Source organism: Rhopalosiphum padi, chromosome 3 (assembly GCF_020882245.1).
Source record: "Rhopalosiphum padi isolate XX-2018 chromosome 3, ASM2088224v1, whole genome shotgun sequence".
Lineage (NCBI taxonomy): Eukaryota > Metazoa > Arthropoda > Insecta > Hemiptera > Aphididae > Rhopalosiphum > Rhopalosiphum padi.
Genome location: NC_083599.1, coordinates 34,885,940 through 34,913,915, shown reverse-complemented (window position 1 = coordinate 34,913,915; position 27,976 = coordinate 34,885,940). Strand labels below are relative to the sequence as shown.

Genomic DNA, 27,976 nt, shown 5'->3' with positions numbered 1-27,976 from the left:
TATACCACTTCAAGTAAATGTTGTCATATACGTAATACTATCTGATAGTCTCAGAATATAATAATTAATAAACGAAATAATTATTTTCTAATATAAAGGAATTATACTATAACCAATATTTTTAATATATACTTGTGTGTATTATATATAGTTTAATATTAATTATTGGCCATTACTCAGAAATTAAAATAACTACGTAAAATGTTAAGCTTTGTGCACACTGAAATTTACTTTTCTTAAAACCAATCATTAACGTTAAATAAAATGCAATAATTCTTATTTATATAGTTCGTCAAATGTTATTTTTTCATTTACGACTTAAAACGTAACATTGTGGTTAATACCGGAGAACCCCATTAAACTATACCGATTGAGCATTTTAAATACACTTTCTTACTGCTTTATAACATGTGATATAGGTTCGTAAATATAATTAATAAAATATATATAGTTCTTTAAATTAATTGAAAACGTTGGTTGATAAGATCTGAAATAAAAATATCATTTGTTATAACCTTCGTGAAAAGCCAAAACCAAAATGAATGTGTTCGATAAAAATATATATTATATTTAGGAGTCAATAAAAACACAATTAAGATCGTGACGATAGATTGGCGCTATTCTTTAGGGCTGTTTTCCGCCGTTAAAATTCTGTATTGTAAACCACCGAATTTTATTTGCTCACGTATATTTTTCCAATAAAACTTCTTTGCCCATCATACGCTAGATCCGTACAATCTGTAGCTCTATCGAATTATCTATACAAATTTAATACAATCATATAAAATATGATATTGTGTGTACGACATTGAATACGGTGTAATGACACGAAAAACAGCTTCGGAGCTTAACAATTCGATATGTCCCGATGTTCAGTTTTTATTGCTGATGGTCCGTTCGAGGATTTGACATATAATTTGGAATTAAGGCTTCATCACGATGTATAGCTTTGGCCGAATGTTATAATAACCGGCCCACCATTAATGCTTCTATATATCAAATAATATATATAAACGTATGGTATAAAGTTATGGGGATAAACTCGCGTAATGTCTAACACAGCGAATAACTTTGTTCGTATATTATTTCGTTTAAATAGGAAACAAAATGTACGCCCACGAACCGGAGTATAATTATTACACTAGCGTCGACCTTTTAGTATTTTACGATGCTCACTCGACTCGCATTCGTTCAAAGTCCAAGTGATGCTCTTTCATTCGTTATTATCACGTTAAAAAAAATAAACGGTCAAATGTATTTCGCTACATCTAATTACATACGTTTTGCGAATCAAACATAAATTTCCTTCCTCTATTCGAGGACCTCATAATAGACAAATGGCAATATTTAAATATCTATTATATAACACACGAGCTGATTTAAAATAAATTCTAAGCAATATGATACGAATTGTAATATTTAAAGAAATATAATACGATTATGATTAAAACAATGTTTTATTAGGTATCATGAAATTTAACAATTATTTTCTAAGCACAAAAAAGTGGTTTATAATATTTTGTTTTAATTGTTTCGTATGGTATTTAACCACTTAATACCGTAAGTAAACACACGAAATAACAGGATTAAAGACGTATTTATCACTTATTTATTTTAGTATGGTATGCCATCAGATAGTATGTTTATTTAAACACCTATCGTATGTAATATTATAATATATTCGAAATTCAATCATTTTGATTTTAAAATATGTTTTCATGCGATCAAAGGAATAATCTTCAAACACTTGCGATATTAAAGTATCAGAAACACGCTATGAAAAAAACTAAACTAAATAAATGCCATTAATTTAAATTTAAATTTCCAATTTCAATATTTTAAATTTCAGCTACAATGTAGAGATAACCTTTGATCTAAAGTTTCTGGAAAAATTTCGTATTATGTGTTTTCCATACCTAACGCATGTGTGTATTTAAGATGTAAGGACCATAATAAAAGATAAAAACAACTAGCAACCTGCATTTCCTTGTGTATCCCCAAGAACTAATAACGAGAATGCATAAAGAGTATACACATGACGTTGACGACAAAAAGACCTAATTGTAAAATATGTATAAAATTAGTTCGTATTCGGCCCGTGCGATTTATATAATATAATATAATATTATAGTCTCAGTAGTTCTATATATACACGCGCTGCTGCGGCGTGTATTTACAGCGTTTTGTGTATTTCGATTAAAATTCGTTTTCTCGGGAAACGCTGCAGGTATACACGCTCCGAAAGTTTTCTTTAATTTTTTTTCTCCTTTCAACGTCACCGGTATATTAATGTTGGGAAGCGAACATTAATGTTTAACCGGCTACTCTATTAATCAACGAGGACTTCATTGTAGTTTTCTCGGGGTGCTTACGCGGTGCAAGCTATATATTTTATACTTATATAAGTCTTTTGAGTTATTGGAGAAGCCACACCATATAGTATATACACCTACTTACTTGCCTATATATACAGCCTTACTCTCTACCTATATACATATACACATTATACATGTGCCACTTTTTATTCTGCTTATCGAAACTTCGACAGCCGGCTCATTCATTGAACTAACTCCAAACTCTTGACACCCCCGCATATATTGCGACCCGTGCGTGTGCATTTTGTTTTTCATTAATCTCCTCGTAGCTATATAGAGGTGAAACAAAAATAAACCACAGCAATACGGTAATTATTGGCGAACGGCATGGATTCCATGCGTTTCATAACGATATTATAACGTCTAATTGAGTCATTTAATCGTTTATTATAGATTTGGTTTATGTAAAATAATAACAAAAAATATATCATCGATTTATCGCAATCAACTGTATTAAATCGCCATAGAATTTCTAAACAACAAAAATAGTAATTGTCGTTGTATTTGCAGCTGTTATAATTGTGTAAATTGAACCAGACCACGTCCGTAATTTACGGTTAGAAAAAAATGAAAAGTATTATATACTGCTATTTTTGAAAATAAAATATTAACTTCCGATCATTGGTTTCAAGTAAGACATAAGCTGTACTTTAACGTAACCATATAATACTCATCCAATAACAATTATAGTAGTTCTAGTCGACATACGACTTTAGTAGCCGAGTTAATACAACTTATCAGTTAATCTTTCTGTATAATACCAGTTAGAAACTTATAAACGTATATAAATTTCAGGAGTAGACTATTATACGAGTCGTACTCGTACACTAATAGAGTCGTACGAATGAATCGCTTGTTGTCCCTCGGGTTTGAACGGGTCGTATGTCTTTCTAATTATCGTAATATTCGATGTAATGGAAATTGACTAGAATATCGTTACTACCAAAACAATATTCAGCGGTAACCAAACTATCGTGAAACGACGGGAAAAACTTCGTTTCTCCGTAAGACCCACGCATAACAAATTATAAAGCGTCAGTATTTTCATATATTGCAAACATTTTTTGTGAAATGTTACCAATACGACAATAATGTCACATACATTATATTTAATTTGCATGAAAGTATATTGGTTCTGTTCTAAATTATTATAATTATTACGCAGCAGTTGACATTCCCAAATTACTGTTGAGTATCTGCCTTTTCACACGGCCAAAGTGAAATACCTAGTTCATTGATGTGTTGAACACGTAAAGAACGAAGTGTGTAATACATTAAAACCTGGTGTACAGATCAGTGCGTGTATATATTGTATAGTATAATTTTGTTACTATCCCGAGCAGACGATAATACGGGTCCGGTTCGAGTATAATAATTTTTTATTTATTTATTTTGTTAACATCACATGAACCACGCGTATCGATAAAAATTATTTGAATAACGATTATGTGGTTTCCGCCGTCTTCGGCGTCTTCTCGTACGGTCATCTGATAAATTTACGAATCGAACTGAGCCATATATCAGATAGTACACCGAACGGTTACATCGACATAACATGTACAGAATATATTGTTAACGTAGATATAATATGACTTAACGATAAATATTAATAACATCACGATTCGCCAGAAACACGGATTTTTCTAGACAATCAGCATCTAGGTAGTTTGTTTAACTCTACGCAGTGACTTCGGCGGTGCGTCAAACGATCTAGAATATATATATATAACGAAGTCTCGTATTTTTATTATTATAATATAGATCAGCAATGTTGTATACAAAACTCGGCCGTACCGCACTACGACTATCTCGTGCCATTCGTGCGCGAGCCCGTAAAACAACTAAAATACCTACTGTACAATTGATACTGCTGCTGCTGTTTTAGAACCACGTCAAGTCGCCCGTCGTCGTCGTGGCAGATTTATGGTGCTCGATTACACCTCTCGCATATATCGTACATAGGTCTTCTCCACCGAAATCCCCGGTCCGAACGATGTGTCCCGGTAATTTACTGCCTTCCGCCGACCGTTCGGCCCGCTACCCCATTCGCGCCGCGCACCCGTCCGGCAATTGTTTTAACGTTGTTTTGCCTACTTGCGCGTGTGTATGCATACACGCAGTTAATACGACGTGGTGGTGGTGAAAAGACACGCGGGCGGCGTCGGTAGGCCATCGTGGACAATTTATAGTGGTCGTTGCCGAGTGGCTGACAACGACGACAACAACAAAACAAACACACGCCACCGGTTAAGGGTCGGGCTGATGTAAGGGTTGCGCTAAAACTTTTCCTTTCCGTCACCTAAAAAAAAAAAAACTAATCCGGCGAATAAATGATGAAACGACGATTCCGACAGTTTTGCCCGTGCAAGTAGTGAGAGAATACTATTTCAGGAAGTTAGGCCAGAAAAACCGTACCCCACCGCTCGCATACGAGAGTCGTGTTTTTGTCGGTCGATCAATGTTCTTTGAATTTCTATTTCGATCAACCGGGTTTCAGATCGAAATCGATTCGTCGAATCATCTCATTGTGATTGTTATAATATTTTTATCTGTAGTGGTTGTATCTATAATTTCACGTGTGCGCCATGAAAATGGTCGTGCTTTTGCGACGAATACAAATAAAATATTGTTGATTTATTCATCTACATTTCCATTGATTGTGTTTAAAATCAAAGCAGTCTAAAACGCAATCAAATGTATTAATATTGACCATGCGATACACAATCAATATTAATTTTAACCTTAAAATGTATTTTAATTAATGTAGTTAAATAATAGATACTGTGTTTACTGTTTATAGTGGTACACGTTTTATAATATCATGTACCAATAATTTATAACCATTAAATCATTATTAATTACGTTCCCAGTATTGTATCATATCATTACTTAACTCAGTAGGTGATAGATTGATTATTCATGGGTACAGTTTTTTTTTTTTTTTATTACAGTACTAAATGGTAAACTATTTGAAAAAAATAAAATGAAACAAAATATATTTTGTATTTCTGTTATGTTAAATGTCATGTTATTTTATATAGTTTACTATAATATACAATGTTCAAGTGTTCGTAGTAAAAATGTGTTGAATAAAATGTTGACGAAGCAAGGTTTGATAATGTTATTAACACAGATATAGTCAGATAAAAACATAACATGTTAAACTATACCGTTGCAATAACTTAAGTACAACATTATTTATTTTGTACCATAGAGTACCTAAATAAATGCTGAACCGTCTGGTGTGAACCGCAGACAAGTATATGATAACATCACCAGTAAGACGAGAATTTCTACAACCATAATATTGTGTTTGTATTGTCTAAGGAGTTAATTTCGTTTATTATCCCTTACATAATATAAAAGCATATTATGTTCATACAAAGTATGAAAACGTTTTACAATAACGATTTGAATACAATTTATACAAACGTATAAATCAATACACTATATACATATTTTTATTATATGGCAAAATGTATTTTGTAATATTTTAAATGTTTAAATACATTAAATATTTTCATCCAGACAATATTTTTTATGAAATTTTGGTTTAAGAAAAGCTTAAATATAATATATTTTATGTTTTATTATACCTACTTGCTGATTTACATATCGTAGAATCAAATTTATTTTAATCAATATTATAGTTTCATTTCGATATTATTAAATAGCATGTGACGAAATAATTGTATAGCAAAATATTAGACTGAAAAAAATCTTAAGTACACTGTTAAAATCGAGTTTAATATCATTACAATATTATAATATGGACCACCATATAGCTCGGTATTAATTTATACTAACGTTAAATGGCATTAATTTCGTGACAAAATTTATGGGCTTTACCGGTGTCTAAAACTATTAGGTTGGGATGCAAGACCAAAGATAGTTATTTGAAAATCGAAATTTAGTGTAACGTCCCGGAGGCATCCTGATGGTCGGGAGGAACGTTGGATATGGTCGAGAGACGACGCCAAAAGATAGGAAGCATGAGCTTGTTTGATTTACCTTCTATTCACTGCCGGTAAACCATGACCTTATAAGCAATTATGATTATTATTATTACCTACCTTTTGATAAAATTACTATGGTAGTGGTTAAAGCTTTATATAATATTTCGTAATAAGTATTTCTGTTGAAATGAATGATATTGTTAACGTAGATCAGTATACATTCACGGAATAACAGACGACTTTTATCTATAAAAACAAATAACGCTGACACAATCCATGGTGCTAACTAAACAGTCGTAATTTGAGTGTTGTTGACTCGCGTTAATAAATCATTCATAAATAATCCATTTATATATTTTATAAAAAAAAAAAAACCTCAGAGTAATCCATACCGTAGGTACTTTATATTCTGTAATCAATATAATACATTTAACAATATTATTTTTTTAAATAAAATAAAAAATATTTAAATGTGTTAGTTTGTATATAATAACATAGTAAAACACAATAACCAATTAGTTTGAGCTTCGCAACCAAACTATACACACTACACAATCTGTTTTACCCGAAGAAGGACTATTCCACTACTAAAAGATTTAAATGCCGACAAACCACATTTTGCAAACAATATAATTAAAAGAGTAACCATTTTTTTTTTACGACCTATTCCAATACCGAATACATCATTAGTACTCAAATGTTTGATTTTTAGATTTTACTGTTTTTAAAGCGAATAATAAAATATATTTTATTCTTATTGAATTTTCTTAAAGATACTACTAATTTTTATTTTTATTTTGTTATCAAACTAAAACGTTTTTCTGACCATTTTCACTCTTAAATCGGTGTTGAGATTTATGACCAACAACATTCAAGGGACGAAAATTATGTTTTCCCACCGTAGTAATTATAAAAAGTAACATAACGCGTTGACTTATTTAGCGTATGCCGTATGCTCTTATATTTTTTATTTTTTCTTCTTTCTTGTTGTTTTGAACCATGGTTGTTCACATCGGTATAGATTAATCGGTTCTTACAAATTAATTGTGTTTTTTTAATTTTTCAAACCCCAGTAATAGCTGAAAATTTATTTTTTAACGTATCACATTCCGCCTTTCTCTATCATTCTCTCTTTCTCATCGTACTTTTCATATATATATGTATGTATATAATATATTATCCATCCATCTCCGTCCGAAAAGAACAATTGATTTTATTGGCTCGCTTGTAAACACGATTCGTCTATCGTAAATCGGTCGATAAAAACCCGTCGTCCGACCCGCTACCAGCAGTGCCGGCACCGACCCAGTTGCAGTAGTAGTGGTGTAACGGTGGTTGGCGGTGGTGACGGCTGAATGGTTACCACCCGGTTTCGGGAAAAAGTCACGTATAAAATTTAATTGCGTTCCGGATTACCCCTTTTATAATATTGTATATATAACGCAGCAACAATAAAGCGATTTCGGTTTAATTGATCGCGAGGGGAGAGGGTAGGGCAAGTTTCACGGCGGAAACCGGCGACTACTGCTGCTGCTGTTGCTAACTGGTGTAGACGAGCAACGAAGTCCGTCTGACGCCGGCCTCTCAGTCTATGGTCATACGAAGTACGTGTTTGACGGCGGAAGTAGCAGCCGCGATTACTTTTCTCCTTACCGTCCACCCACATAACCGACAAACCGACTTTATGCGTCAGTCCTCAGTTACCGTATCAGTGGCTAATACGTATTCGTTCTATATTTTCGTTTATAAATATTGAAGTAAAATAAATGTTTTCGCTTGCACGTGGAATGTGATAATGTCCAATGAATTTTATATTTATTTCGTTTAAATTCTAAAGATGATAATTCTCATATGTTCCAATTTTTATTTATTAATTACATAATATAAAAAATATTTCAAATGAAATGCTATTAAAGTTTGCGCAAGCATATACATTTTTACTAATACAATATTTATATAAATACTTTTACTAACAATATTTCAAAAGTAACAGAATAATATCATAATGCTTGTGAATGAACTCCGTGATAATTTATGATTATCATGAGCAAATTATCAAGGAAGTGCATTTTATATTTTATTGAAAGTGCTCAAATTATTATAATAGTATTTTGCACAGTTATTATTATTCACGTTTATTCTTGATATCCTTGCTACGAAATTGCATACATGATTCGCCGTGTTAGAAACTAGAATTAAACCTGACGTTAATAGTATTATGTCGGTTGATAAAATTTGTAATTTTATGTTTGAAATTTTTAGTTGGTGCTAATAGTACAACAAGATTGTTCCAAGGAGTTTGTTTTATTAGTTTATTTTTTTTTGTTTTTGACGATAGCGCCAAAATAATTTATACTGAGTCGACAACGAGCGTCTATTAGCAGTGTCGGCGCTGGCGCGTGATGTCTCGTTTAGGGTTTAACTCGATAAATATACATTTTTTTTCCTAAGTTTATGAGTTACCCAGGAAATCTAGGAAAGTGTATACATATTTTAGTATAACGTTGTATAGATATGCATCCGGTTTTTGTAAGACCTTCATAATTGACTACGATAAAAAATATATATAAATATTTGTACGTCTTGGCTCTTATTACTGTCTATTTTTATTTTTATCATTGAAAAAATGTAGCGAATTTTTATATTTCACGCAAACTTTAATTAAAAGAAGATATTTTTAAAAGTTTATTTTTAATTGTTTTTAACAAATTATACAATATTTATTTGGCGGACTACCATTTCCAGACGACGCACGACGTAGTTTCTGTTAACAAAATTTAATTATTATTCATAACGGCGTAATTATGTTGGTATTTTCTATCTGAACAACTTTGATTAAACGATATATTTTCGGTATAATAATACATTTAAAGATATTTTTTTTTACTGTACCTGTTAAATACAATTGAATACAAATAAGCAAAAATGACAATCGTTTTATTGAAATAATATAAAATAAAATTTATGTTGTACGGGTTTGAAAAAAAAATTAAAAGTTTTTACATCACTATTTCCAAATATAATACAGGAACGAAATGATTGCTATTGCACTATAATCAAAACTTTGTGTCTTATAGGTTAACTTTCAAAAAATGTTATATCGAAAATAAATTTTCATTTGATATTTTCAAATATTTTTACTCGTATCTATACATTATTCAATAACAGTTGTAGTTTAGACGTTGCTTCTGTCTTCAAAAGTGACTGATGCTCAGTTATACTTTATAAACTCCATTATATGTATGTAAATACCTTAAAAGGGTTATTTAGCTTCTGCGTACATTAAAAATAATTGCGAGAATTCCATTTTATATAAAATAAAACACTTGCAATTCAAATATTCGTATGGACTTATAATTTATAAGCGAAGCATTGAAACCAAAGCCTAGTTTGCATAAAATATTGATTTTCAAACATTTATTTTCGATTCATAATAGATGCGTTTTGACTTGTTCATAAGTAATGATTAATTTTAAAATTAAATAAGTTTGGTAAATATAGCTTACGCATAAATGAACACTTCAAATTAAATTGGTATGGTGCGTTTATTTGATTAGTCTAAAATATTTGTAATTATTATTATTGATACCTTTCGTTATTATGTTTTTCTAAACAATCATATTGAGTTGAATTAAATAAAGATATACAGTTACACATTTTTTTTTTTTCATTGTATTATAGCGATACTTAAATAGCACTAGAACGTTGTTTTATGTAGTGTATGTATAAGCGTCAGACAGCTTAAATAATTCTATTATATTATACATTACATAAATATGATTTTTTTATGTCGAACTTTCTTGGAAAAGTATTTCATTCTCTTTATCTCGCTAAAAGCACGAGTATTATCACTTTTAATAATAAATTGTTATGCTATAGTGAATGCGTAAATAATTAAAATGATATTATTTAAATTTGTTCCGGGAAAAAAACCCGATTTTCCGAGCCTCTTAAAGGATTAATTTAATTCATTATCCATGGTCGCGTTTCGTTTTGCGTAAAACTGTGTCTAGGAACGAAGGCGAGATAAAAAAATAAATAATAACATCACAGTATGTAGGGACACGTGGGATGTCTTATGTCAGAAGCAGTGCAATACGATGATGGTTGGTGAGAAGAGTAAGTAGATAACACCGGTCTGGCTGGTTGAAAAAGCGTTCAAGAAGAGATCGAGCAACCGGTAGACAAACTATAAAAGTTTACCTTCCCTTAAAGGTAAGCGCGAAAAGTTTTTCACTTTTGAAAGGCTATTAGTTATGTGCGGGTCGTTTCGAGAATGATTTCTCCGTGTATACGTGTGTGTATACGTGTGTGTGTGTTGAGGCGGCAGCGCTGGAGATAAATACGAAAGATAACAGAAAAAAAAAATACTATATCTTTAATGAGGTATTACGTGTTTAAAGCGTGGGCCGATTAAAAACTCGGTGGGACGAATGAATAAACTTTCCTGGTGGTGGTGATGAGGAGAGGACGATGGTCACGGAAGATAGCAATGGAGAAAAATCGGAAGTATATTCAATTACCCTGTATATAATATATATATAAGCTGCTCATTTCAGCCCCGCGGTGAAATTTCTGTTTTTATTTATAGTCCCTCGACCGTAGTTCGTTTCAGGACGGCGCGACGGGTACTGCCCTCGGCTAATAATAATGCGACCGGAAATTAATATTTTTTAATTCGGTCTATTGCAGTATAATGCAAAGTGCGTGAAATATAAATCACTGTTTGGTTTTCATTATAATTTCGAAATGTTTTTTTTTTCCGTGAGATCTGTATAAAAATGAAAATCATTTTTTGACGTTTGAAATAAAGGAAAAAAAACCACGTCGTTCTATATTCAGAATTCTGAATGCTTATAAGAGTTTGATCGCCGACAATAATTTATCGGTCATTTTAATATAATCGACTATAACAATTCGACACAAAATGTAAATTTTTCAATTTATATTTTTCCCAACCGCCAAACTGTGCAGTACCGTATATTACTTTATTATAATATATTATAGTGTATTCCAGCTATCCTATATTATTGTACCGCGCGATAAATGATAATGTCGAGTGATTTCGCAAATCCCACCTTAATAACAGTAATTTGTCCGTTCAAATATATCTAACCACTCGATCAGTTAAATTCGATCGATATATACATAGTGAAAACTTATTCGTACCTCCCTGTAAACAGAAGGATGAAATTCTTATTTATTAGACGCCACATATTTTACGGACAGTCAGGATCCTTTAAAGTCCGGGAATTTTTATTTACTCGGAAGCCAATATTTTTAGGAGTTAATAATACCTATCACGGATATTATAATCCTACATTTGGACGTTAAATCATAGTAAGTTACGATACGTTTTCCGAGCACTTAAGTGATTTGAAACAATTTTTTTCCGTCCGATAGTGAAAAACTTTTTTTACGACTCTCAAAGATTTATTGCTCGACCACAATGATATGTTTGCGTTCATATATTTCAACTACATTATATATATATATGTGGATTGTGGATGTACAATGTACATTATACAATATATATATATACATTATGATTTACAATATAAAACGAATAAATCTTAATACGCGTGTAATGAATTAAAATAAAGAAGTTTGTCATATTTTGTGGTCTTTTACGAGTATGTGAAAATTAACAAGAATAATATTATTATATTTAATAATACATTATTGTATTATATAGACTAGTTTTGTTAATTTTTGCATTTACTAAGAGTATTTTATAGATTATTTTTTTTGCCTTTATACAAATTGTATCTCTAATTTATTATTATAGTGTAGTTCGAGTTTTTGTATTGTTATTTCCAGTAATAATGATACCGTAAAAATGCGTATATTATTATTACTCCTAAAAAAGATAGGCAAGAGATGACCACTCTGCTGTACATAAGGTGTTGATGAGTGGGTCACTATAATGGGTATGTTAAATTTGAATTAAATTCTATATGTTTGTATTATTCTAAGCTGAGGCGGTATGTCAGCTTATATATCACGAAGTGTATTTTGTATTTTTTTTATGTAGTTATTAAAGTTATTTGTTTTACTTTTAGCATTTATGTATATTGATATATTTTTTTGCAAAATTATTGAATTTATTACATTATTACTTATTAGTATTTAATTATTATAATAATATGTATTTATACCATGTTCTATCAACTTATTACATAACTAAAAATGATGTTATTTCATCCGTCAGTAAACACCGTACAATGGTATTTACTGATTCATTGTATAAATAGATATTATCTTAAAATAAATAAAAAATATCGTATCAATGTACGTAACATAATATAAACATACAAATTTACAATAAATTTACATTTTGTTACACACGTAGTATGTATTAGAGTTTGCAATTTTTCCGGTTAACCTATTACAAAACTTATGTCATCGCAACTAAATCGGTAATGTCTCGCGAATAACAGCCGTTCTAAATGTGTTCCAAAACGTCCGTAAAAGTTTAGTAATTTTCGAAACGGACCTCATTCATAACCGATCCGTTGAATTATAATAAATAGAATTGTGTTGTTTGTTTGCGCAATCGTTATGACTCGTATCAATAATATGACCAACGTTTTATCGGACTTACCTCCAATGGAGAAGGAACTCTAGCCGGGTGCATAGTGGTCGCGGGCTAGACGGGTGTGATGTAAACTTTTATGGTTACGTCAGCGCTCGTGCAGAGTGCGTCCCGAGTGTAGTTTATGCTTGTATGTATATTTTATGGGTTCACACGGTTTAGTTTAGGGTGGAAATTCCATCGCGATTTAGCGCATTTGGTTAATTTAACGTCATTCATACGAACGCCGACTGAATATTTTCGCTGAATTGATTTTTATATTATTTTTGCTGTGGTTGCACAGCCCGTTGTGCCCTGTCTCGGACCGTTTCTTTGTATAGAAAAAAAAATGGAACGAAATGATAACGGAGAGCGCAATGGTATAATCTTTATAGTGATATATAAATGTTGCGTTTATCGACGTTGTCGCTCATGAACTGTAATGCGCGTTATTGTCGACTTTTACGGTTTGCGCAAATGACGTTGCGGTATAATACGCAAAGGTTTATTTATTTTTAGTTCCCCGTTGATATATACCAAAACAGTTGAGGATTCTCAAAAAATATGACCTCAGTTTCGAATAAAAAATATGATACAAAATTGTTCCCAATACTGTTACGGGAAATTTAAAAATAGTTTTTTTAAATCAAAATAGCCGTGTTATATTTATAGATAATTAAAACACGCAACACTCGTTACTATAGTATTAATTCCATACTAAGATTTGAATTTTATAAAATTAAAACCTCGAGTTAAATTGCACATAAACCAAAAAAATAATCATGTTTAAATTTAAAGAAAAACAACAATACATTATTAAATAGCCAAATTGGTATGATTTTTTTTTTATAATATAATATTATGAATTAGAAAAATATTTAACGTCTCGTTTTTCATATTATGTGAATAAGCAAAAAAATTATTATGTTTTCATAATTTGTATTTGTTCTTATTTCTTGTCACATAATTGTTTTTAAGTGAAATCCACGAAAACGTTTAGTATAATTTTTTTCACGAATCTTGATAATTATTATGTAATTCTAATATTTTGTCATTCAAAAATGTGTAAATTCAATTTATGAGCATTTGCAGTTCTGTCACACTAAAAATAGATTTTGAAATTGAAGAATGTCATTTAAAAAAATAAAAATAAATATTGGGTTTTATTTTTGTTACAGTTCGGCCATTGTCAATTAAATTGGTTGGAGAAAATCGTCCACTATCTGCAGACTCGCCTGTTAATATAAGTTGCCGAGTTACAGGTGCTAAACCACCGCCAATCATCACCTGGTGGAAAGATGCCACCCAAATGACAGATGCCAAGCAAATAGTAAGTTATCCAAATCCAATTATTTTAGTAATAGAATTTTAGGAACCATCGAAATAGATATAAACAATAAATATAAATAAAATGTCTCAATAACGTATATAAATAATTATTCTGATCCATTCACCGACAACAAATTATTTTTGTCGAAAAGAGTAAATTTAGTTTCTTTTTTTTTTAAATTATGTTCATTTTGTGATAAATAACCGTATAATAAATAATTCAAAATATATGAAAAACAACCAAGAAGTTTCTCTAATATACAGAATGGCTGTATAAAATACAAGAAAAACTTTTAGAATTTGTAAAGTGGATTTAACATCAAAATTAGACCATAGCCATTGGATTTTTTTTTTAAGCTAAGAAAGTTCTTGATTTATTTTTTTGCATGGATCACAAATGATTACGACGTAAATATTTCAACGACATATTATTTTTTTTAATATTAAATTGTCTGTGTATTTGTATTTAGTTGTTAGTTAATAAAGTGTCGTCACAAATATAATTTATTAATAAATTACAAATGGACTATTTTTTGACAAATATTTTAATGATACTTTTAGTTGTGCAAAAACAAGTTCTTATTCACAATAATACTTCATTTTAATTATTTTTTAAAACCTTGTATACATAATATAAAGTATATATATATATAATGCTATACACGATACTTTTTAATATAATACAAATAGTGAGTAAAAAATCAGTTGAAACGTCATAAAGCAGGTTTATTTTTTTTCTCTCATTTTTCACCTAGCAAATGGCGTTGTTTTAGTAATATGATGACCTCGGATTAGGACAAAGAATTGAACAAATCCCCGCTAACGAGGTGCTACTTCAAACACCCCTTTTCCTAAATGTCTGCTGTCTACACATTTATCGAACCGGGCGATTAAGGTACCTTGCTTTTTTTCCCTCAAACATATTCCACATTCAGTAGTTCAAACAGTCAAATAAATATTAATATATTATTTAAACTTATTTTTTTTTCCTTTATAAATAACACATTATTTTTAACTTTTATCAGTTTCAATGTTAGAATTTGTGTAATAATTAATATGCTAAGTTTCTTTTATTATTATTATTAGGTTCAATTTAATAATTACATTGTTAAGTGTTAAAGTATTAAAATAAGATTATTTTTCTCTTAAAAACACTATATTATCTTGGTCAGATAAATATGTTTAAAATGAAATAGTGAAGTTTTATAATTTGTTCAATAAACGAACGCATAGGATAATTAATTATCCGGGTTTGAATTTAAAGCATCTATTTGTTGATGTTATTAGATTAGTTTCCTCCAGTGTTATTCAAATTGAAGTCTTTTTAATTTAATTTTGGTACCTGCATTTTACCAATGCATCAATCTTGCGAAGACAACAAAGACCCAAAAAGTTTAGCAATAATATGCATATGATGAAACATAATATTAAAAACAAATGATTTTAAACTGACTACAAATCGTACCTATTTTGAAATAAAGTTGAAATGTATAATGTATAACGCATATTATTCGTAATATAGTATTGTTTTAATTCCCTCGCAATTCGATGTAATTTTTCTTTGATAGTCTATAATATACTATGATATAAACCAATATACGCTGAAATTGAAATTCATAAAACGATTATTTATTTTGTGTTTGAAAATCATACTATACATCACTTGAGTTACTCATTTTTAATGCTAAATTTCGAGTAATCCAGATCGATAATGTATTTCTGTGCAGGAAATTCAACAGAATTAGTCCTTTTAAAATACAGTGGTTTTCATACCACAAAATCATTGACCTAATTTCTTGCTATTTTATTCGAGTGATATACGATGCAAGCTTTTCAATGGCCATAATACTATAGGTTTTTCGGAGTAACGTTTAAGGTTTCAATCAATCTTTTCAATTAATACTGATGTACATATACACTATGTGTGGTAGACAAATATTTCCATTTTAGTATATTTTGAATAATAAACTGTTTCTATGATGAAAGAAAAATCTTCAACGTTAAACGAAAATTGTATCATAATACTGGTTATAACTTGATACGATTGACCGTTGAAACACTAGAAATATATATTTATTCTTAATTTTGAACAATAGTGTTAACGCGTTGCTACAAAATAATTTAAACCACACGTATTATTAATTCGAAACCTTTAGAGTATTAGATAGTAATTTTAAACTATAAATATGACAAAGTTTTAATGCTTAAAAACGATTTGTTTATTTTTCTCACACTGCTTAAACTCAACAGTAAAGATACATGCAAATTAATTTTTAAAGACTATATTATTATACTATATTATATTATCACTTGGATAAACATTTTAATAACTGAAAAATTACTTGTTGGAGTTTTAAACTAAAATCAACATCAACATTTTCAAAAAAAAAATAATAAATGTTCATTCATAAATATTTAAAGTAATTAATGGATAATAGATAATGGAGTTTACATAAAAAAAAAAAAATAAAATAGAAATTTTTATCTCCATAGAACAATCTTTAAATAGTACAAAACACTTTAAGAGTTCAAAAAATAGTATCTCAATATATTTAAAAATTTTAAAAATCATAATTTGAATAAATTCTTTATAAAGAAAGAATGTGGTTGATTTATCCTTTGTAAAATAAGATATTTTAGCATCTGGCTTATTTGGATATCTAAAACACGATAAGATAAAACAAAAAATTTATTTTATCAACATTCAAAATAAGTATACTATTATATATAGATAACGATAATAATAATTGTGGAAAGATTATATTATTTAAGAGTATTTTATTTTTAAATCTTTTATATGTATCACCACAGTATTCGATTTTTTTCCGATATAATAATTTAATTAAATATTACTATAGAGACATTTGCAAGTAGGAAATAAAACTAAAACGTCCCTGCGCTAAATATAATGTTTTTACGTTGTCTGTGGAGCACGCGCGGTCATAACATAACGTTGAAAACTTTTTCCTTGGAGTTTCGATTGAACTCGCCCAAAACCATCGTTAACAGTATAGTTACCCGAAACACATACACATATATATTTTCTTTTGTTTTTTTTTCTCTCTATACATCCGATCACAACGTAAATTACATTAAATCTTCTGGCTGTCCGGCATCGAAAGCCTCCTCGTACCGCCCCTTGATGTTATATATTATCCCTCGTCTTGATGCTGTATGGCTATAATAAAATAATATATATATATTATTTTAGCATTGCGGAAGGAGCTTTAGAAATTTGTAAAAGTACACTTACCTCGGTTGCGTAGTCGATTCGTTAATAATAATATATTATATTATGTATAAAATGGTATCGTGTCAACAAATACATTTTACTAATGTATTGATTATTGATTAATGTCAATGGAGAATGTAAATAGTAAATATTCCAACCATTGACAATATTGTAGTGTTGATTCCTATGTAATGAGTTCCGATTTCTGAAAATAAACGTAGTCAAAGAAATGAGCGTCTTAAGATATGGTCTTCAAATACAATTATAGGGTATATAAATATATTATAAAGTAGATAGTTATTGCAGTTATACTTAAATACGCTGAAATTAAGAACTCTATTTAAATGTCACATCGACAGACATTAAACGTGTAAAATGCTACTTACAACCGTTTTCAATAATTTAATATAAAATATAAATATCTAACTGAATATTAGATCTCAATTTTACCAGGTATCAATAGAGTGTGTTCTTTCTAGTAATTGTATAGGTGATTCCGGTGCGTCATCAAACGGCGCTTCATGGACATTTAAATTAACAATAATAAAATCATCGCTAAATCAAAATTAATTTATAAGAAGCTATGCAGAAAATAATTTGATTCGTGATAAAAAAAAATATACAAAAATATTAATTTGATTAATATTTAATATAATTTGTTCAAACTGTTAACGTGAAATATTGGATATCGAATTTTTGTAATTGATCATAATATGGAAAAATAATTCCAACAGTAACATAATAATGCTTATATGTTATTTAGAGCTCATCGAACAATTATTTAATAAAACCCAGTTTTAATATAATTACTATCATCGACTTAAACAGATTTAAATACGGTTCTTAACGAATATAGTTTATAGCAGGTAATATTATTTTTATAAAATACGAGTATGTAGATAAATTTGAGATATTCAATCATAAATAATTGTCAAAACTAACATTTGGAAAAATAACCTTTCAATCAATTTTTTGGTAAAAATTATTTCATAAATAATGATTTATGTAAGATATCATTTTCATTTCATCTTAAATCTATAAAGAGGGTTTATTAAACTTTTTGAATACCCAAAATCATTTCACGAAAAAGGTACACATTATTGGATAAACAGTAGCGTTTACCATTCTCCGCTGAATTCAATATTGAAAAAAAAGTGAATAAATTATGAATTGAATTTTTAAGTTTATTACGTTGATAATGCGCCTCAATCGCACCTATAATATATTATGCAGTAATATTATTATAATTTTTTCAAATCGTATTTGAAAGAAATGGTTAATAATAACACTTTCCATTTAGTAATGGTTTTATTTTTTCCGTTTGTATAAATACATAAAGAGCTTGGTTATTCGCAGTCTAGAAAATGCATCGGAAAAAATGACGTTATGAAAGGAACTCGGAATGGGATAAGAACGTTTTGAAAATTAAATTTAAACGTCCACTTTTTGAAGAATGTATGTTGTTAAAACTGCGTTGAAATTACATTTGTAAATTGTGTCGGTTGAAATTTACATATCCTACAATTTGCGCTCGAGAAGAAACATGTTTTTTTTTTTTAAATTTCGTAGTATGCGTACATTAACCCCTTCGTTTGTTCGTTCGGTTTTTTCTCTTACTTTTTTTTTTTTATATTATTATTATTCATCCGTTCGGCTACGAAATATTGTTCTCTCGCACGAGCCAGAAGGGTATCCACGTATATAATATTATACGTGCCGAGAGCGAGTGCCGCCTCTGGATGTCGTCCAACACTATTTTCGCGTTTTTCCTTCCGATTTCCACCGCGCCACTCCCAACAGCCACCCCCATGCTCACGAAATGCACGCACCGACGTTCGTCTGGACCTTTTTGTTGCTCGACGTTTCCACGCGCCCGCCGCCTGCCGTGCTAACGTCTGTTATTAGATTTCGCCCGGGGACGACGGTGATTAACGGAATGAATTCGAAATCGTCTGACCGTGAGAATCATAGAAGAGAAAACGGACGGAAACGGTCGTGTACGGTCACCACGTATTGTTATTATTATTAAGTCTGTAAATACCCACCCTGCCGGCACTAACACCGGGGCAAGATAAAAACTATTGCGAGTTCGTTATTTTTCATTCGGATGAACACTGCGCGCAGAGACAAGTCATATTATTATTATTATTATAATATACAAGACCATGCCCCACATGCCTCACATCTCGTACACCGCCGACTACTATACCACTATTGTGCGTCGGCTGCACAACGCGACTTTATTATATTACAATATTATTGTTGTATGACAATAATAATATCGCGTATAGTCGCGGTATCTCGGCCGTACGACAAATTACGCGTAATGTTCAGAACGACCGGCGCCGCGGGACCATCGGCGCTAATAACTACATAATACCGCACGCGCGGCGTATTAATAACATAATAATAACAATAATAATAATATTGTAGGTACGCTAATATCATAACCGTGCAAAGTTCTGTTAAACTATTTACAATTTTCATCGTCGTCGCGATATCGTATAATAGTTTATTGTCGGCTATCGACCGTTCGATATTGTCGCGCGTAGCCCCGTCGGCGCGAGGAATACGCTAAAGTTTAGTAGTATTATTATGTATTATAGGTAGGTATAGAGGCGATACGTATACCGCCGAACTGCAGTGTTGTCCGGGACCGTCACCGCGGTCGTGGTCGTCGTTACGCGCGCACTGCAGGAGGACGATGATATCGTTATAATGATTTATACGGGACCGGGAGACTGTCGTGTTGGGAATCGGGTAATTACACACGCATAACACCGGGCTAGCGGATAATGTAATGACGTTCGCAGTATTTTTTTTTATACGTTTATTATTTTATGTAAATACTGAATATTATAGTTGTGAGTGTGTTGTGTGTGTGTAATATAAAACGAGCGCAACGGAATGCGTAAACATAATTTATTTTAATATCGTCTGAGATTACGAATGTCATATAACGCCGACGGGGAGGTGCGTGCGTAACAAAGAAATGCAAAACTTGTAGTACACACGTTCACACACACACACACACACACACACATTCCACATTAACTGTATGTGCGTATTATTAGTGACACTAACAGTATTTTATTCCACGAATGAGCATGAATATGTTTTCGTTTTCACTTGACCCACGATGTCGGAGTATCATGTTGCACGGAAATACAAAACATTTATGAAAACAAAAAAATCAACAAACAATATTGCACTAAGTACGTACCTATATATTATACATGAGACGGTATTCGAACAACTATATTATTATCAACTAAAGCAGCTACAAAGTTTTTATGATGCCACCCAATTGAAAAATTGTAATTGTATCATGATCCATGGACATCATTGATCAGTTATCCGGAGTAGTAACGCTTAAAAAGGACCAGTTGTGTATTATTTATTCTCAAAAACATTCAAATACGCAACGTCTAATAGCACAAAAGTAATTAGTTTTTTTTTTCGTCACTATCGTTCTTAAACGAGTTATGATTTTTCTGTCGAAATCGAAGGATATTTTATTGAATGCTAAACCGTTATTCGTTGTTTCCGATGAAAATATAAATTTAATAATCGATTTCGAAAAACAAACAAATCGAAAATAATACTTTTTTATCGCGCTTTTCATTTAAACATTGCAACGTTTATAGGTAGGCTATGGTTAATTCGTATTTATGCACACGTAAATTCGTGTATTTTATTTCGTAAAAATGATTATATCGGTTGATATTTTCATAGTATAGTTTATCGCTATTGTCGGACAACCGAGGACTGTATGTTTTTAATACCGGAAACCATTATATACCTACGTAGAGTAATGGCGTTTGTCGCGCACCAAATTGGTCTACGTCGAAAACCGTAATAACATATTATAAATCACTCGATTTATTTGCAGCACTCGATTTTCAAGACATTAGTTTTGTCAGTAAATACTCGTTTCTCGCTGTTATACAGGTATAACTACTTTTAACTGCCTTTGTATACAACACACACACACACACACACCCTTAAACCTATTCAAGTTACGTGGTACCAACGGTTTTTATTTTCGTTACCTCGTCGTTCGCTGATCGTTCATATCTAATATACAAGTGCTATCATCGCCAATCAGCTTTCGAAATAACAAAATAAAAAAAAAATAAAAATTAGTAAGACATAGACATCAATGAGTTGGATCACGAAAACGCAGTGTATAACAATATTATATTAGAGTTATATGTATTGTGCACGCGTTGTACGTGACCGCGCGTCTCACGTCGTACCAGCGCGCCGCCGGGACAGATGAGTGGGCCCCTAATATCGTTATATTAGTATCTGCGAACCGCCGCGGGACGGACGAAAGGTTCCGGGCCGACAGATACCGACGAGGCGGTGGAGATGAGGGCTCCCGACGACGACTCGACCTCGACTCCCGACCGCCACAGTTACCAGAAACCCCGGGGCTGCGCGCGTACGCCCATACGTCCGGGGCCCAGAGACACCGATAACTGTAATCCGATAACATCGACTTATGAATGCATATAATATAGTATTCCAACGCCGCAGGTATCCGAATTACACGAAATTTCCGCGTTCGTCGGTCTGTTAAAATATCGGTACTGGTACAGGCCGGTTTAGGTCTTGTGGTTTCGGCCAATCGCTTTACGGAACCGTTGATTCGCTACGACGACTGCGTGTGATTAACTATTATAGGCGACGACAAGCGGATAAATCGCGAAAAAATAATGTCTCGGTTTGTAAGAGTGAGAGTTTATCGAACAGAAAAGAAAAGTCGATTAGATAATTTTAAACGGGTTGTGACATGTCTATAGTATAATATGGTCTATATCTATGAAAACATTTACTTTTTTAGAACGGTTGAATACTCGTCGTTTTGAGTGTATTAAAATCGAAAATTGTTTATCAGTCATCTCAAAACTAACTAATACCTATATCTGTATACTTTGAAAGCGATTATTATAATAAAAATGTGGTCGAAAATCACGCACGCATACACAGTCGCATTTGTTAATTATTATATGCCGAGTTGATGTAACTCCAGTTATGCTATCGATAAATCATTTTCAATCAAAAGTACAATAATGCATATGAACTTTTGCGGTCGTTTCTCCGATTTAAAAGTGTCATCTACGAGTAGTATTGATAAAGTTAATGATCTATGAAAACAAAAATTATTTAAGACGTGCTTGCGCTTATGATGCTAATAGAAATTACACGCGACGACTTATGGCTTGGCCAAATCACCGTTTTCTCGATTTCACTGAAACGCGTGTACATAATAAATTATTAAATGTATTAAAATATTATACGTCATAAATTTCATCTAATTAACTGGTAGCTTTGCACCTAATTTCATGGGTTCCAACTTGCTTGGGAACAATTCCGGCTTAGGATTTTGGTGAATTACTTAGACATTCATAATACAGCTTCAGTAACTTTGATGTATAGGGCTAAAGTTGTGGGTCAATAAGCCACCCCAATTAAGCGTGTGATTTCTAACGTCACTCTGACAACTTCCAGAATAATATAATATTATGACATATCCATATCACTGCAAAATTACACGAGTTTAAAAGTTATTCTACATAATTTGTTTTAAAATAAAATTTACTCGAGTAAAAAAGTTTTGCCAGAAGATGAAATTATTAGTTTAGAACTATCTACTTAAGAATAATTAAAAATACTGTTGTTTTTCTTCCCACCTCCTAAATACCCAAACAAGTGTGAGGATGTATAATTAATATTAAAACGTATTATTGAAATGGGTTGAATAACAAATGTATTCGAAAATGTGAAATGGTATTTTAATATTATTAAATTGTTAATATGTTTATATTATATAATGTGTATCATTATATCCAATAGGGAAATTAGCTTAATATCTTAAACTCGTTACAAATATTTAATATGAGATATTTTGATAGGCGGTGAATACGAAAGATTCTTAGGATTAAAATAGATATAGTTAAGGTCACATAAATAATTATTTTTTACCTTGTATAAAATACAAAATATTCTTAATGTGGTTTTTTTCATAAATATATTACGGATTTTATAGGGGAGTATGATAAAGTAGAAATAAGATATTTTTTAGTTTTAACAAATACAACATATAGTACTTGAGAATACGACTGAGCGCCGTTTCCTGCTCTACTAGAAGGATTTATATAGACAATGCGGAGTCATTTTATTGGTATTCCATTACATAATTTAGTATAATATAATAACATACAATATAATTTGAACATATGGCCAGACTAAACAGTATACACATATAAGTCCGTTATTAAAATATAATTTAAAATAGTCCAATATAAATATATAATATGATACTTATGACCCAAGATAAGTTATGTTTATAATTTATATTGTCATTTATTTTTTTTATTTTACGAATTTCATTTTATAGTGAAAAATCAATCTAAAATTTCCGCTGGTCCTAACATCCATAGACGAACGTTTTCTGAAGTTTAGACGACCCGTTTTATGTAATATTGTTTTCAATATTTCATGATTTCATACCATATAATATTATTAGTATAATATTTAATCAATTTAAGTATATAGTATAAACTTTAATGGAATCGTATGAAATATTTATAAAATATGAAAATCATACAATAATATTGTAAAAGATACATTAACTCAAAACCATCTTGGTTCGTTAAAGTAAAATTGATTATAATTCGTATAATATGAATAATTATAAACCGTATACTTATATATAAAATATATTATGACACATAAAATATTATATATATATACATATATATATGTGTGTGTTTATATTAGTACCTCTGTAATTTAATTATTCTGAACAATTACCTTAATGTAGAAACGCTGTTTTTTTTAAGGTATTACTTTGTTTTGGTCGATGTGAAACGTATTTATTAACACTTTCAAACAATGCGTTGTCACAATAACTTTAATTGTAAAATTTTACTTTGTTCACTGTGTATTGTAATATCTACACAGATTTTCATTGAAGTTGTTTTTATACAATATATTGTGTTTATATTATATATGCATTAAATTAAATTGTTGAATACGTATAAAAAAAATTTAACAGAAAATCATAAAAACCTTTTATTTAAATTATGGACGTTAAATTTAATTATTTATTACTCGCAGTATCGATTTTATGAAACATTTTGACTAATACGTTTTATTTTTGAAGCAAATGTATAACAGTATACACTTTGTAGTGTGTGGGCCGAGTAATCTCGTTTAAAACATTAACATTTGGTTTAAGAACAGTAAACTTTATGATTATTGAAACTAAACGAAAATTGAAAAAAAAAAGGCTAACAGAGGTATGTGATTACATTACGAGATATTACATCGGAGTCGGCATTTGTAGCGGGCTCGTGGCCAACAAAATATAAACGCTGACAATACGATCTTTTGAGGTCGTTAGAAAGATTTTTTTTTATCATATACAATTCAAAGCAGCGACATGTTTAAACGAATAAATTAAGTTTTGTCGTTTCAACTTTTGTCTTCTGACCACAGGATCGGAAGATGTTTTTTATTCGATGTACATCCCTTCGTTACTTCGTAAATAGTAACTATTACCCGTTTACTAAAAATATCAAACAATTCATTGAAATATTTGAAATATTTGATTCTATAATATACTTCGTCTGAATTGAAAAATAAACTGAAAATAATCTTTTCATTTTCCAACGAAACACTGATTATCATAGTATAGTACCTATACATTTTGCACAATCCATGAATAGTGTATTGACATGATAAAAACTTTACTATATTGCCCGCGCATAAAAGTTTTTTTTTTTATTAAGAGTACATCTGCTGGTAGCAATTGTCGTTCTTCACAACCAATTTATAAACACAGCCAAACATAAAGGTAAAAATATTATTTGTGTTTGTGCGTTCATTTTTGTGTTTATTCATTTCTATACGAGTTACGAAATATTACAATTTAAAAATGTTAATAACTAGCATGTAAATTAAAATATCGTAAAAAGAAACTCGCGTATAAAATGTTCTTACACTTATTTTTACTTAATGTTTAATAATAATTTCAATATTCAAATAGAAAACAGTACAAAATTGATTTTACTGAACGTGCGCTGTAATAAGTTTGTATGACGAAGACAACGTATTATGCGAGTATGACGTCGCCTTGATTAGTGATTTTAATTTTGACAATGATCTTTGTAGTTCGTGTAAATGTAACTGTTACCAATTGTAGGACACAATTTAAGCTGTAAAAACAGCAAATATTAGATGTTTTTAAATGACATTTTATCACGATAAAAAGAAGAAAAATCATATTTATTATACGATGAAAAATCTTGTGACCTCACCGAGTTTGTCATAGTCCGGTGGAATTTTCTTAAAGTACACAAAGTAGCTAATGTATACCTATTTAATGACGAACCTCTCACCCTCTACCCATCCATCTAGAGAACTTCTCGGAAAAAAATGATCATATGGTATGTTTTATTTCATAAACGAAAAGTTTTCTACGCTTAGGAGACAGACCTACAGAAAGATAAATGAAACCTTTAATTCCAATTGGTAACACGTGTGCGGCAAGTGATGACGACATGTTGAAGATTTACTGAGAAAATTTACTATATCTGTTATGTTGTCACTACATTCATACGAATATAATATACACATTGTGGTGTGTTTAAGGTATTTTATTTTGCAGACGCCTGCTACAGTCTTCCCCTGTAAAGTCTACAACCTAAACATTTATTGTCGGAATATTATGCTTTAGTATTTTTTTTTTTTTAATAATTGCATAAAGTCAAAAAAGTTATGAAGGTCTTCTTATTAAATGAAATATAAAAAAAAAATTCCCTGACATTTGTTTCATGAATTTAATATTAAAATAATATTTTTTCTTTTGATGATATCATTTTTTCATAATTTATTTTTTAATAAAACTCTTATTCTAATAATAATGTATTTTTATTGTGAATATTATAAAACAATAAATTAATATAAAATTGAGATAGGATATATTGTAATTATATGTAATGTGTGTGATAATAAGTTTCAGACTCTACGTTTTTAATTGTGCGATTTATTTAATAATAAAAACTAGTTTACTTACGTTAACTTAAATTAATGTTAGTATCAGTATGGGTGCTGAAATTTAATAATCTATCAGCAGTCAAAAAGAGAGAGAGGGCGAGCATATAAGATTATAGAAATGGATTTCTACCAAAGCGAGCAAGAAAGTAAATAATCAAAGTAGATGCAGGATGGTTGACGATTAAATAATAAACGATTTTCATTAACACTATAACCGAGGTCAAATGAGACCTATTCTATAGGGGTAACTAATGTGAAAAGGAATTCCTAGAGTTGTAATTTGTGTTTTGCGTTTGTAAACAAGACCTACTCGAGATAAGACGTCTGAATATTGAAATAGCACACTTGTCTTACAGAACCATCGACTGCAGGTTGTTATTTCAGACGATGCTCTTTTTTTACATTCCACGATCCAAAATCAGGAGTATACATGCTCAGTGTTTCATACCTATTACATTTTGTTATACTAAAATAAAATAGAAAACGATTATTATCGTAATACCAGAATCCCGCTGTACTTTATAGTATGATAATAAGTCTCAACAACACACCGCTTTCTTATCATATTGTATGTTCGTTATTAATATAATTAACCCAATAATAATGTATATATTTTTTTTTTTTTTTTTTTGAAATTCTTACAGAATTATTATGAAATATTTAATGTATCATTTTGTTTGACAGACAAGTTCGGATGGTAACGTAACTACGAGTGTGCTAACGTTTACTCCGGCGATCAAAGACTCGGACAACACGTTGAGCTGTCGTGCAGAGAGTGGCAAGCCGGATAGCGTCAACAATAGACACAGCAAAACCGACGGTCGCCAATATCAATCGGTCGACGTCGATTCTTCTGATGGATGGAAGATAAACATATTTCGTGAGTAACTCGTCGATACTTTTTCATTCTTAGACATAAGCCGCGGGACGTGTATTGTACGCCCTGTGTAGGTGTGAAAAAAAACACGTTTAATACGTATTGTTGATAATATACCTACCTCTCGCAGTATGATATCGGATTGAATATATTATAATATAGGAACCATTGCTAACAGCGAAGACGGTTTTCCACACCGTCTGAACTAAAGCACTCGTGTTACATTTTTTCGACATAATATAATATTACGTATTGACCGTATCAAACATTGTCGCGATTATTGCATCTACTGAATTTATTGCTTTGTCGATAATCATAACGAACTCCTTCTTGACACGATATCATGAACGTTTATTACAAATAGTTTTGATTATTATTGCAACGATACCGTTTGAACTCAAACGATAAAAATGTTATATACACGCACATTGTTCCGTTTGATAATATTATCATCGTAGTGATTGAAATTCATAGTCAGCGTTTTACCTTTATATCGTATATTTATGGTTTAGTTGTAGTTGGTTACCAATTGAATTATTGATTTATAATCAAAATTTAAAATCA

At 30.6% G+C, this 27,976-nt stretch overlaps 1 protein-coding gene across 1 annotated transcript in view; it reads left to right on the top strand.

Moving 5' to 3' along the window:
* LOC132924052 (nephrin-like) overlaps positions 1–27,976 on the top strand; it is a 433,787-nt gene that overhangs the window by 361,534 nt on the left and 44,277 nt on the right. The window contains exons 6-7 of the mRNA XM_060988125.1: positions 14,084–14,235; positions 27,220–27,415. Of these exons, the coding sequence (XP_060844108.1) occupies positions 14,084–14,235; positions 27,220–27,415 (348 nt within the window). The remainder of the gene's footprint in view (positions 1–14,083; positions 14,236–27,219; positions 27,416–27,976) is intronic.